Source organism: Desmodus rotundus, chromosome 8 (assembly GCF_022682495.2).
Source record: "Desmodus rotundus isolate HL8 chromosome 8, HLdesRot8A.1, whole genome shotgun sequence".
Classification (NCBI taxonomy): domain Eukaryota; kingdom Metazoa; phylum Chordata; class Mammalia; order Chiroptera; family Phyllostomidae; genus Desmodus; species Desmodus rotundus.
In genome coordinates, this window is record NC_071394.1 from 73,798,894 (window position 1) to 73,811,916 (window position 13,023).

The 13,023-nt window shown below is 37.1% G+C and overlaps 1 protein-coding gene across 3 annotated transcripts; it reads left to right on the forward strand.

The window, feature by feature from the left end:
• Positions 1-2,005: 2,005 nt before the first annotated feature.
• LMOD3 (leiomodin 3) lies at positions 2,006-12,700 on the forward strand. 3 transcript variants are annotated; one of them, XM_045192087.2, is made up of 5 exons: positions 2,009-2,135; positions 2,266-2,420; positions 2,583-2,904; positions 5,007-6,428; positions 12,307-12,700. In XM_045192087.2, the coding sequence occupies exons 3-5, from the start codon at positions 2,614-2,616 to the stop codon at positions 12,331-12,333; spliced, it is 1,740 nt and encodes a 579-aa protein (XP_045048022.1). In that variant the 5' UTR covers positions 2,009-2,135; positions 2,266-2,420; positions 2,583-2,613; the 3' UTR covers positions 12,334-12,700. The 3 variants fall into 3 exon arrangements, with proteins under 3 accessions (XP_045048021.1, XP_045048022.1, XP_024412491.1); XM_045192086.2 differs by lacking the exon at positions 2,266-2,420 and having other exon boundaries at positions 2,006-2,135; XM_024556723.2 differs by lacking the exons at positions 2,009-2,135; positions 2,266-2,420 and having other exon boundaries at positions 2,427-2,904.
• Positions 12,701-13,023: the final 323 nt, after the last annotated feature.

Consider the following 13,023-nt stretch of genomic DNA (forward strand, 5'->3'; position numbering starts at 1 on the left):
ACTTATTCTGTGTCATGCAGCATCCCATTTAATTTACATGTATACCTCTATAGAACCTCACGCAGTTCTCTCAGTAGCTGTATATAGTAAATCTTTTTCTCAGATCCCTTCTATATGATGAGGAAAGTAGGAATAAGTTGCCCAGTACTACTCAGGAGTGAAACTGGAACTTGAATCCCACAGACTGATTCCAGATCTTCCTTTTTTATATTTAGATCAATATTTCCCAAAGTATGAATTTTGTAAAGTTAATGGCAAAGGATATTGTTAAGGGATTTGTAAAAGAAAAAAGTGTGAATTAACTAAATAATGTTGGAGAATATTGGGCTAAACAAATGGGTTTCTTTCCTGTAGGATTTCTCAGAGTACCTAAAAGGTCATAAGCTCTATAAATCTCTAAAAGACAAACATGGAATATAACACTCCCCAGTCCTCCTTGAACACAAAACTCTTTTTGGTCAAGTCTTTTTTGACTACTGGCCTGCAAACTAAATCTATGAAATAATCCCCTGCAAATCAGTGGTCCGAAAAGTGGTTTACGAACCTCCCTGCCCACTGAAGCCAAGTTTTTATTTTCCCTTTTACACGACAGAAGGAAGATCTGAAAGCTGTTAAAGACTGTAAGTTGCCACTGTGTTCCTCTGCTCTTTACTTTATAAATGATTACTCAGGTAAATGGGTAATAACTTTCTGGGGAATCATTTAGCTGTATAAACAAAAAGCTTCTCAACCTTGAGGAGTTCAACATAAACCACTGGGGTAAGAAGAAAATATTAGAAAATCAATTTAAAACTTTACTCATTTAATTTTTTCACATGTTTTGTTATATATGTGTATGTTTATAAAATATATGCCAAAATTATAAATTTATTTATAAATGTTTATTACTATGATAATACTTAAGAATATATTATTTGATTATATCTCAAATACATACTATAAATATTTATAAATTATGTATGATATTGCAATAGTAAAATGTATATACTTTGTAAATAATTTTATATATATATGTATATATGATGGGTTGCAATAATATTGTAGTAGTAGAATATATGTAAAATACACCATATCCTAGAAAAAACCTGGTTTTCTAAGCAAGAAAAGAAAAAAATTTACAAAAGATATTAAGTTTATATGCCTAGCAGAAAGGACTGCAATGATAAACCAAAATGTTAATAGTAATAAGATCTTAGTAGTGAGATAAGGGGAAATTTTTTATTTTCTTTGTGCTTCTCTGTGTTATCCTAATTTTGTACAAAAATATGTTTTTTAATAAATATTATATTTACAACATTTAAATTTTGACAATTATAAAATGGTATACAGTAACAAAGTCTTTTTCCTGGACTTCTCAGACAACCCATTCCCTCAATATTATTCAAAGTTATTGGTTTCTTGTGTATCTTTCCAAGGATGCATTATGTTGATAAAATTTATTTATATAACATATTCTTTTTACCTTTTATCACACAAATAATAGCATACAATATACACTGTTTTTCACTTTGCTATGTTAAATAATCTCATACACCTATCATTCCACCCATGTAGGCATATATCCGTAGGATAAAAATGTGGATAAAAATTTCTAAAACCTTTCTTTAATCCTAAAAAGAGTCAGATAAAAAATTCTTCAAGTAGAATGGCTAGTTCAAAAGAAATTTACATTTGTCATTTGGATAAACATTGCCATTTGAAAATTATTGCAATATTCTGAAGCTATGAAAATATCTTCTCATGTTCTCTTTTGGCACTTTAATGTTTGTTTGGTTTTTGGTTTGTGTGTGTGTGTTTGTGTGTGTTATACTTCAATTCAGATCCTTTTACATTTATCCTGGCTTAATGAATACTTAAGAAAAACAAATTATTTAAAATATTAAACTGTCCACTCATAGTGGAAATTCAAGTGCTGGTCGTCCCCATCTGTTAGATCACAGGATCTAGATGCAAATAAGGACGACTTGCAAAGGTTCAGCTTACACAGCAGATGAGTACCAGCCAGACTTCTGCTCTGCTATGTGCCGGTTATTTGCTCCCAGAGCCACATTGTAGTGAAGAGACATATTCCTTCACATGAATTTTTCACGTCAGTAGAACCCGAGCCACTGGTTGGATTTTCCTTCTGAAATATTGTAAGTTGCTTTAATCATTTAAATAAAAAAGAAATGGTCTTCCTGTGTAGTGGGGTGTGTATAAGGGGGGGGGTGAACTCATGTATGACAGTGTGAGAGTACATAAGAAAGGAACTCTTTATTCTTGCAGCAATTCTGCAGACCTGTTTGTCACTGGCAAACCTTAGCAGCTGCACTGAAATGTCAGATGGATTTGCACAGCTGACTCAAGCTGCTGAAAAGAGGGCAGCATAGCTGCTCCATAAACTGACCATCTCCAGCCAAGCCCTGCTTAATATAGACAGAGTAAGCTCAGCCTCAGTCACTCCTTGCTGCTCAGCAAGCACCATTGGGGTTCTTGGGGGGGAGAAATCTCTCAAAGGGATGTTGACCCTGGGATACTTGTTAACTGGGGAAACTTTTTAAGAGGTTTTTAAAAATCATCTTTAATTATTTCTCTTTTTCTAGTAAAATAGAAAAAAATACAGAAAAAAAAATCATGTCCAAGCACAGCAGGAATTCAGATCAAGAACAATTTGATGAAGAGATTAATGAAGATAAAATCTTGGCCAACTTGTCCCCGGAAGAGCTGTTAGAACTGCAGTCAGAAATGGAAGTCATGGCTCCTGACCCCAGGCTTCCCGTGGGAATGATACAGAAAGATCAAACCGGCAAGCCACCAACAGGAAGCTTCAACCATAAGTCTCTTGTTGATTATATGTATTGGCAAAAGGCATCCAGACGCATGCTGGAAGACGAGCGCATTCCTGTCACCTTTGTGCCATCCCAGGTAACCAGGGATTTGTGTACAACAGAGAAAGGGCGCCTGGGCTGGCAGGTGTCCATGTGGCAACTGCCATTTCTCAGGATTTCATATTTTGAGTTGTTCTGTTGCCACTTAAAAATGAAATCTAATGTTTAATATTGGAAATTTCTGAAATACCTATATGATATAGCTGTGAGGGAAAAGTGGATCATCTTAGGTAAATGCCTCTGTTTTTTTAAAAATTGTTGTTTGGTTTGCTTTGTAGAAAAGTCTGTAGTCTACAGTCACAGAATTTAATGAATTAACTCATAATACCAAAGGAGTTGTCCTTAATTTTTGTTGGCTCACAGACCCCTTTAAGAAGCTAATGAAAGTTCTGTACCCTTTGTTTCTGGCACATACACACATATGCTGTATTTCAAATACAATTTCAAGATATCACAGTCCCCCTAAAGTCCATTCACATACCCTACAATTAACCCAAGTCAAATAACTGAAAATATCCAATATTCCCATAGTGCAGTGGATATCAGTGATTAACTTAAAAATTAATAGCTATTAAGCTGTTTTAAAGATAGTTCTTTCTTAAATGTTATTACATGAAAAGTAGAATTGAGGTTAAATCTATGAACTTATTGTATATTAGCATGTTTTCTAATATGATAATATTAAGAAAAAAAGAGATCCCAGGTAAAGTCTCTCTTAGTTACGCCTGCTGACATAGACAGATCTTGTGACATTACTGTCGCACTGTCTGCAATTAGAAAAGTTGGAAACTGGTTTTATGGGCAGGAGAGAATAAACATATACTGAACTCAAGAAATAAATTGCTGGCTTGATAAGGTTGGAGTTTAAGGTACAATTACAATTGGAGTAAAAGCCAAACCTATATGAACAATTTCAGAAAAAGAAAATTGATTGGGTACTTTTCACACCTTTTCTTCTCTTGCTAGAATTTAAACAACTTGATAGCTGGCTCCCCCTATTGGGGAAGATGACAATTGCTAAGGTATTGTCAACTGTCAATCTCAATTTATAATCTGTTATATGCAGTCAGATCAAGTTCTTGTTCAGATGAACCTGTGACTCCAACTGCTAACCATCTTTCAAAATGACACGTCTGAGGTATACATATTGTATAGGAAAGTACACAAACTGATGGGCAACAATCTAATAAACATTACTGATAAAGACTGCCATTTTTCTTCCCAGACTAAGCAATTGTTTCTAAATCTCTGCATAATCCTGTCCCCCTCTGTAGCTGGCTCTGCCTCCTACATACCTTCCTTCAAAAAGGAACTGAACTAGTGAACCTGTCGTTGTAGTAGCCAGGGCAGTTTTTACAGAGCCAAGGAGACAAAATCAAAGTCAAGGCTTTTGGTATATTCCAAATATCAAACTGCTCTGATTTCCCACACAATATTTTATGTTCTTAAGAAAACTTGACGTATACAGTGTACTAGATTAGCTAGCGGGTGAGGAATGCAAATTTTAGTTATGGCAATGGGGAAATTATTGTGTAACTCAGGGCTAGTGAATACAAAGATGACGATTCAGCTGTAAACAAAACAGAGACTTCAGTGTATTGGTAGATAACTCCATAAGGTTTTCAAAAAACATAATTATTAGCTGCTTCTGGAATTGTACAGCATTTTAAAAAACAATACAGAATCTGAACACAAAAGGTACTATGTTTCATTTTAATGTATAGGATGAGGTAAACATAGCCCCAAAATGGGCACTTCTGTATGTGTGTCTCAAAAAAATTATTGTTATTTTGGTTGTATTTGCTTACAAAACTACTATGTGTTTTAAACTTTGTTTAAGAAGCTCAATCACTGTAGGATTATATACTGTAACAAGTGACTATTCCCCCAAATGCTTCTTCTCCTCAGTTATCTTAATGGTTACCTCTCTTCCTAAGAGCGATCTACTAATTTGATGAATACAACAGACTTTTTCCTAGACATTTATAAGATTTTATATGATGTATGTATGTTTATGTGTATATGTATATACATAACAGAATACTATACAGTTTATTTGCTTATATCTTTCTCAATAATAGATCTTTTTATCTATAGTACATATAGCTCTATTATATATTTCTTCACTGTTTCTTTTAGGAAAACACTGAAGAGCAGCATAAAGAAATGGACAGAGGTGATAAAAAGGTGTCCCAGTACTTAAAAGAAAAGCTCAATAATGAAATCATTGCAAATAAGAGAGAATCAAAGGGCAGTAACAATGTCCAAGAAACAGATAATGAAGATAATAATGAAGATGAAGAGGAGGAGGAGGATGAAGATGAGGAAGAGGAAGATGAAAGTGAAGAAGAGGAAGATGAAAGTGAAGAAGAGGAAGATGATGAAGAAAATGAGAGTGAAGGGAGTGGTGAAAAAGCAAAAAGAGAAGAGATAGGCGAAGGAAAGGAGCCAATTAGAAATGGCGAGAGCCACCAGCAGGCAGTGGACCGAGCATTTGAAGGACAAAAGGACAGACCAGAGGCCCAAGAGCAAATCGAAAAAAAGATATCAAAATTAAATCCTAAAAAGTTAGCTCTAGATACCAGTTTTCTGAAGGTAAGTGCAAGGCCTTCAGGAAACCAAACTGACCTAGATGGAAGCTTGAGGCGAGTTAGACAAAATGATCCTGACATGAAGGAACTCAACCTGAACAACATTGAAAACATCCCCAAAGAAATGTTACTGGACTTTGTCGATGCAATGAAGAAAAACAAACATATCAAAACCTTCAGTTTAGCGAACGTGGGTGCAGATGAGAATGTGGCCTTCGCCTTGGCTAACATGCTGCGTGAAAACAGGAGCATTACCACACTCAACATAGAGTCCAATTTCATCACAGGTAAAGGAATTGTGGCCATAATGAGGTGTCTCCAGTTTAATGAGACACTGACTGAATTGCGGTTTCACAATCAAAGGCACATGCTGGGCCACCATGCCGAAATGGAAATATCCAGGCTTTTGAAGGCAAACAACACTCTCCTGAAGATGGGCTACCATTTTGAGCTCCCAGGTCCCAGAATGGTGGTGACCAATCTGCTCACCAGGAATCAGGATAGACGAAGGCAAAAAAGACAAGAAGAACAAAAACAGCAACAACTCAAAGAGCAAAGAAGGTTAATAGCCATGTTGGAGAATGGGCTGGGGCTGCCACCTGGGATGTGGGAGATGCTAGGAGGACCGATGCCAGATTCCAGGGTGCAGGAGTTCCTCCAACCTCCTCCTCGTCCTCCCATTCCCCCAGCAGTCCCTTTCAGTCGACGAAATGAAGTGATAAAAAAGCCATCACAGTCCCCTCCTTGCAGGACAGACCCTGACTCCTTCCGGGGAGTGAAGCTGAAGAGAACCCAGCGCAAATCTCGGATGCCAGAAGCCAGAGAAGCACCTGAAAAAACCAACCTCAAAGATGTGATCAAAACACTGAAACCAGTGCCCAGAAATAGGCCACCCCCGTTGGTGGAAATCACTCCCAGAGATCAGCTCTTGAACGACATTCGTCACAGCAACGTCGCCTATCTTAAACCTGTAAGTAGAAGGAGGGAGAAACGGTGAACAAGCACCACAATAAATGTATCTCAACTCTATTCCTCTTTGTTTTACCACCAGGACGGCCTCACTAATTGTGACTAACTGGCAATCTAAATTACTGATTATCCCCAAGGACATACACCTATGTAACTTCTGTAACAGTATTAACACCTAACAGTTACTAAGCACTTAACAATAGGCCAAATTCACTATATAAATTAACTCATGTAATCATCTTAACAACCCCATAAGGTAGGTATTAGTATTCTCCCCATTTCATTGAAAGAAACTAAGGCTTAAAGAAGTTAAATCACTTATCCAGGAGACACACAGCTGACAATCAAGTCTTGAGGAATCTGCTGTAGGCATAAGAATGAAGTCTAAGGAGGTCAGTCATTTGTAGATATCTGAGTGCTTCCAAACTACTTTGGTTGTTGGTTAATTTTTAGTAGATAAAGAGAGATGACTGGCATTGCATTTATACTTTTCACTGTTTAGACAGGCAGACAAATGGTAAACCTCAGGTTAGTGTCACCACAAATTAATGGAGTTTAAAATATTTTGCCATTATTTCAGTTTTAATATTTACTATGATTCACTATTACTGCTGCTGATATATGAAAATGTTCTATTCCTTGTAGCTTAAACTACAGGAATAAATTTCTTTCATTATTACTATGACAGCATTTTAATTAACTATTATTTTAAAATCTAGTGTGGAATTTACCAAGAGATGACACTGACAAAATAGTTAATATATTATTTTATCATAGGGAATCACAATTTTTTCAAAATGTTTTAAACAAATTTCCATGTAAGCTGCTTCTTTTTCTGCTTCAAAGAGCTATACATTATAAAATAAGATAGCTGTTACGTATATATACATATATGTATACACATACATATGTAAGTCCCTTATTCTCATCTGCTAATAATGCATACAAAATTACTTTTATTCAGAGAGACTCTGACTTTTGCTGGAGCAGGAGCCAGGATGAGAACACTGGAGGTCACATGAGGTCAGGTGAGAGTTCTTTGCCTGCCCTTGACTTGCCACACCTGCTCTTCTTGTGGCAGTCAGACCTCAGTAGGGAGTGGGCAAGGGAGTCATTTTGAGAGAAATTGTCACTTCTGTAACCAGTCATCAGTAAAGCATATCCAAGCTGCCTTAGTGGCTACACAGTCCGAAAATAACATTAGTCTGAAAAGAATGAAGAGAACTCTTTTTAAAATCTATGTTAAAGATGGCATGTAGATTCAGAGTAGAAGAGAGAATGAAGTTCAACTGGTCATCTGATCCAACTCCGTGCCTTCTACAGGAATATTCTACTGAGCAAATCTGCCTCCCTGGAGTCTGTTCAGCTCCAATTATTCACTCTCTCATTATGCAACAGATATATGCATGGTGCTCCCACATGCCAGGCGCCCTCAGAGGGGTCAGGACTACAGCAGGGATAAGACAGGTACAGTCTCCACTTAATGGAGCTTAAAATGTAGGTTTTACAACATTCACAGTCAAAATACTCTGCCTTTTACTCAATTGAGAACATTTGTTTTAAGTCCAGATCATAAACCAAAAGACATTAAATTTGTGATGATAATTGCAAAATGTACCACCCTACTAAATATAACATTTTACTTTTTCAATCAATTCTAAAGTGTTATCCATTTTAAGCTTTTTTTTAATGGCCACTAATAAAGAAAAGAATGTTTCAAAGTACACTCTCAACTAATTTTTGAATGACAGTCTTGCATGTTGGCCTCTGCATCAGAATGTCTTTATGTGTTCTAAGGGACTGGTAATTCCGGCTGCTTTCTGTGCCTGGCTTGGCCTGCATGTACCTTAGAGGCAAAATGTCACACAACATCATCTATGTAGTCTTGTAAAGTGTTCCGTGGGGAAAATGAAAATGCAGTTTTCCACTGGTAAAAATTCATTTCACTAATGTCAATTGGCTCCCCGGTGCTCTTGTTTTTGTGCCTTCCTACATACACAATAAATTTCTGCTTTAATGCCAAACCATAGTGTAATCCTTAAAAGACTTCTTAAATCTCTTTATTTTGAAATCATTTTAGACTTACAGAAGTTCAAAGACAGTACACAAATCCTTACATACTCATGATATTTTGCCACATTTGCTTTATCATTCTTTAAAAGGTTTTTAAATGGAAACACACCTGTGCACGGTTAATGCCAACAGGGGGGCCTCAATGGAGGCACAAACAGTAAGAAGAAAGGCTCCGATGTGTCTGTGTTTGCACACGCAGCCAACTATTGTAAATAACACTGACTGTTTTCAGGGTGGTTGAAACGTCATAAAATGTGCATCTTAGACTCAATGAAATACTATAAATGCCACCAGTGATGATGTAAAAAAATCCCAGTAAAAAGGGGTATTTTGGGTCAGTCAAATGAGACACAACGATGCTCATTTGGAGAAAGTGAAATTAAAAGTTTGGGGGTTCTCCCTTTTGCATTGAAGGACAGAGATGCCCTCCAAACCCCTGAATGTTCAAAGATGAGGTTAAAATTAAAATACAATTTTGAAATCTTGTGGGATGTTTATTACTGATGTTCCTAACTAGACTGTTAAATGCCAAAAATGTACTTACAAATTAGTTATTCCTAGAAAACTTAAAAAAGACTATTCTCATCTCATGGACTTATAAATATTATTTTTGTATTTTCTAGAGTATATGCCATTAAGTAGTCTGTTTATATTTTAAGATGGTATTTTTTCATTTGAATGTTTATTCTCTCTCTACCACATACTTCTGGCCCAAGATATCTAAAATGAAGCTGCCAGCAGAGAATAAGGAAAATCTGTTACTTGCTTGGCTCACATGTTACCTCCTCCAAGAAACTGCCCATTTAATTCAGTTTAAAAGAGAGATATTCTGTAGGCCAGGTATTGAAAACTGGTGGCCTACAGGCCAGATCTGAAAGCTTGTTTTATTTGGCTTGAGTATTATCATATAAAAAAATATATCACATTAAAAATCCCAGATATCTGGCACCACTTGAAACCTCATTTCTGGCCCCACTGGGCTTGCATTTCACAGCACAGATCAGGGGAGCTGTGTACTGGCTTCTGCGGTCTCTCAGGTCCCACCATGTCCTACTGCCTAACACCTAGCCTGCTCCACTCATTCCCATCGCTGCTCCCATAGTAATGTTTAAATTCTGTTGCTCTTGTTGTTTTTAGCTATGTTTTAAAAGTCTTTCTCTTAACTATCAAATTGAATTTATAAAGTAATGACTATGAGTGAATAACTTTCAATCAACATGATAACAGCCCAAAACAAAGACCTTAGGTTTGTATGGGCTTATCCCTCAAGGCAAATGTATGATTTCCTTTCACTCCAAAATTCTGTGACCCACTCACTGCCCACCATCTCAGATGAGTATTTACACTTTTCACTGAGGCTAATTGTGTGTATGTCACATGCACAAGCTTCTGTGCCAAACAGGGTAAGTTTTAACCTCACTCAGTTTCACTTTGGGCTTCCAGCCAGTGCCTAAAGACAGTGCTAAATTCTCTTTTGGAAAAACTTCAGTTTAATAATGACATGAACAGCTTTCCTTAGCCAAAAGAGTCTATGACACCTGAACAATCCTTACAATTACAACATGTAAGATTATATACTCTCAAGCCTTCATCTCCACCTCTGGCCACTTCTTCTATATCTCATTTATAAGATCTTCTTCTTTCTCTTTAACTAGGTTCTCTAGATCCTCTCCCTCAGCAATTTTCTACTCCTTCCCATCTTCTCTTCTCCTTTGTTTCAATTACCACACAATCTGGGACAATCCCAGATCTCCTTTTCAACTTAGATCACTCAGGATTTTCTTGCCCCTTCATTCAATCTGTCCCCAAACCAAGTTCTTCGTTGTTAGGCCTGGTCATTTTTTCTGGTTCCCATTTTCCCTCGTAGCTCCATTCTTTCATTCATTCCGGTCTAAAGCCCCAGAGCTGTCTTTAACTATTTTCCTGCTCCTGTTTTTTGCCTCCAAAAAGAACCCAGGAGAATCTACAAGCCCCAAAGCCTAAACTGCGTCATTGCTTTGGAAATGTTCTGCTCCTTATAAAGGGAATCTCTCCATAGGAGAAAGCAATGTAACCTTTCAAATTCATCTCAAAAGAGCATATACTCACCAGGAATTGTATAGACCATAAAATGCCTTTCTCAAATACCTAGAGAGAAAAAGATACCAATACCTAGAGTTTTTGATACAGGGTAGGGCCAAAGTAGGTTTATAATTAATTGTGAGTACTCGAAACAGAGTTTATTCTTGTGTTACTATTTATTAATTACTGTATTATTTCCATATGAACAACTATAAACCTACTTTGGCCCCACCCTGTATATATGTTAGAAAACATCTGTGGGAGTGAATCTCAAATTTTAGTATGAATCAAAACCACCTGGAAGGCTAAATACAGATGACTGAGTCCACCCCTACAGGTCCTGATTCAATAGGTCGTGATTCAGTAAGTCTTGGATGGGGCCTGAGAATTTGCATTTCTGACAAGCTTCTTGGTGCTGCTGCTTACTTGGTGACTGTACTTTGACCACCACAGCAGCTCTAGGACATCCATGGCAATCCATATTCCTGATATTTTCCCTGGCAGGCCTTCTTTTCTTGCCTCCATACTACTCTCTGCTCAAATTACCTTTTATTTTATCTCTATCTGTTGAAATCTACCCAGAGAAATGTGATTTCTCTCAACAACAAAAGAAACCACACAGAACATCAGGAGTGAGTACTCTTCCTTAATGTTTCCACTGCCCTCTATCTGTACCTCTCTCAGTATCTCCCACATTCTGCTTCAGGTTGAGAGAGCCCTTATGTGGACACAATGTAAGTCTCCTCAGGTCTTCCACACCCCTATCCTGGACACCCACTGGGGTGTTGATCCAGAGCAGGAACTCACCCACGTGAGAGGAATTAAATACCCTGTGCCGAAATGGATCCTCCTGCCATGCCCAACCAGTCCCATTCTCTATGAGTGTATGTATGTGTAATGCTATACATACATGTGCATACTACACACTGTTGAGCAAATTATTTACCCTGTCTGAGCCTGTACACTCTTTCCAAGGCTTTTGTAGGATGAAATGAGAAAATGTTTTAAAAATAAGTGTTACAAAACAAACAAAATGGAAACACACAGTTACCGAGAATGGACTGGTGTTTGACTGAGGGGAGGGACATTGGGGGACTGGGGGAAAAAAGTGAAGGAATTAAGAAGTACAAATGGGTAGTTAGAGAATAGTGCTGGGGATATAAAGTACAGCATAGGGAATATAGTCAATAATATTGTAATAACTATGTATGGAGCCAAGTGGGTACTTAAAATATTGGGGGGAACCACTCTATAAGGTACATGATTTTCTAATTCTGTACATCTAAAACTAATACAGAATAATATTTAATGCTAACTGTAATTTAAAAAATTTTAAGATGAAAGAAAAAAATAAGTGTTAACATTAATTACTAACCTTTAATCCTTAAAATAGCCTTGTAAGTTAGATACTACTATTGTCATTTTATGCCTGAGAAAATTGATGTTCAACACCGCACAACTAGTAAGCACTAGTCCCAAGAGTTGAACACAGGTGGCTCTAGCACTTGCCCTCTTGTTTCGATGATATGCTTCACCAGGTGCTCAAAGCCTTTGGATCAGTTCCTGTTATCAAATGCCCAACGAATGGTGGCTGTGGTTGTTGTTTTATCATAACTTTGGGGCTATCTAGAATTTCTAATCCGCTACGCATCTTTCGAGGCATGTAAGTGTTGTCATTCCTGCTGTAAAGTTCTTGAACTTCCATGATTAATTTTTTCCTTTTTATTTAAATGCCTAAATCACAGGTGCAACTGCCAAAAGGACTGGAATAAGAAGAGGCAACAGAATAATCTAGAAGAACAGGAATTGAAAGGACGACTCTTGGATTAGAGCCTGTGTATCAGCAGCATAGTTCTGGATCCAGGTGGAACTGGGAACAATGCTAACATCTGATGGGGGAATTTTATAAAAGGCAGAATGCTTAGCCCATGAAAAAATAGTTGCTGAAAAGGAAGGGGAAGGAGATTAAATATTAACATTCAGGGGCAATGTTTTCTACTTCCAATCTATTTGAGTAACTTTAACCATGGTGAAATTTAACCATGTTTCCAGCACAGAAGGTAAAAAAACTTTTTGTAAATGTTTGCTTCACTATTGCTTTCTTCTGCTAAATAACAATAAATACGATAGAAGTGTTAACTATTATGGTTCCATTTTTTTCATCTTCCATCTCTTCTGCTGTAATTCACCACATAGTATCTTAAAGGAACAAACCATATTTCACCTATGGAAATGTGATGGGTAATATGACCTCCAGGCCCTTCTGATGCTTTGAATTGGAAGAATTGTAAATTAGCTTTTCTCTCAGACTTAGCTGAGATTTCCATTGTCCAACCCTACCATGCTTTCTCCCTTGGCTATTCCCCTGGTATTTCGGGACATACTTCTAATAGAGGTATCTGTGACAACCTAAATGTTTAAGCCACAGGGTGTGGAGAAAACAAAGTGTTTCCTGAAACACT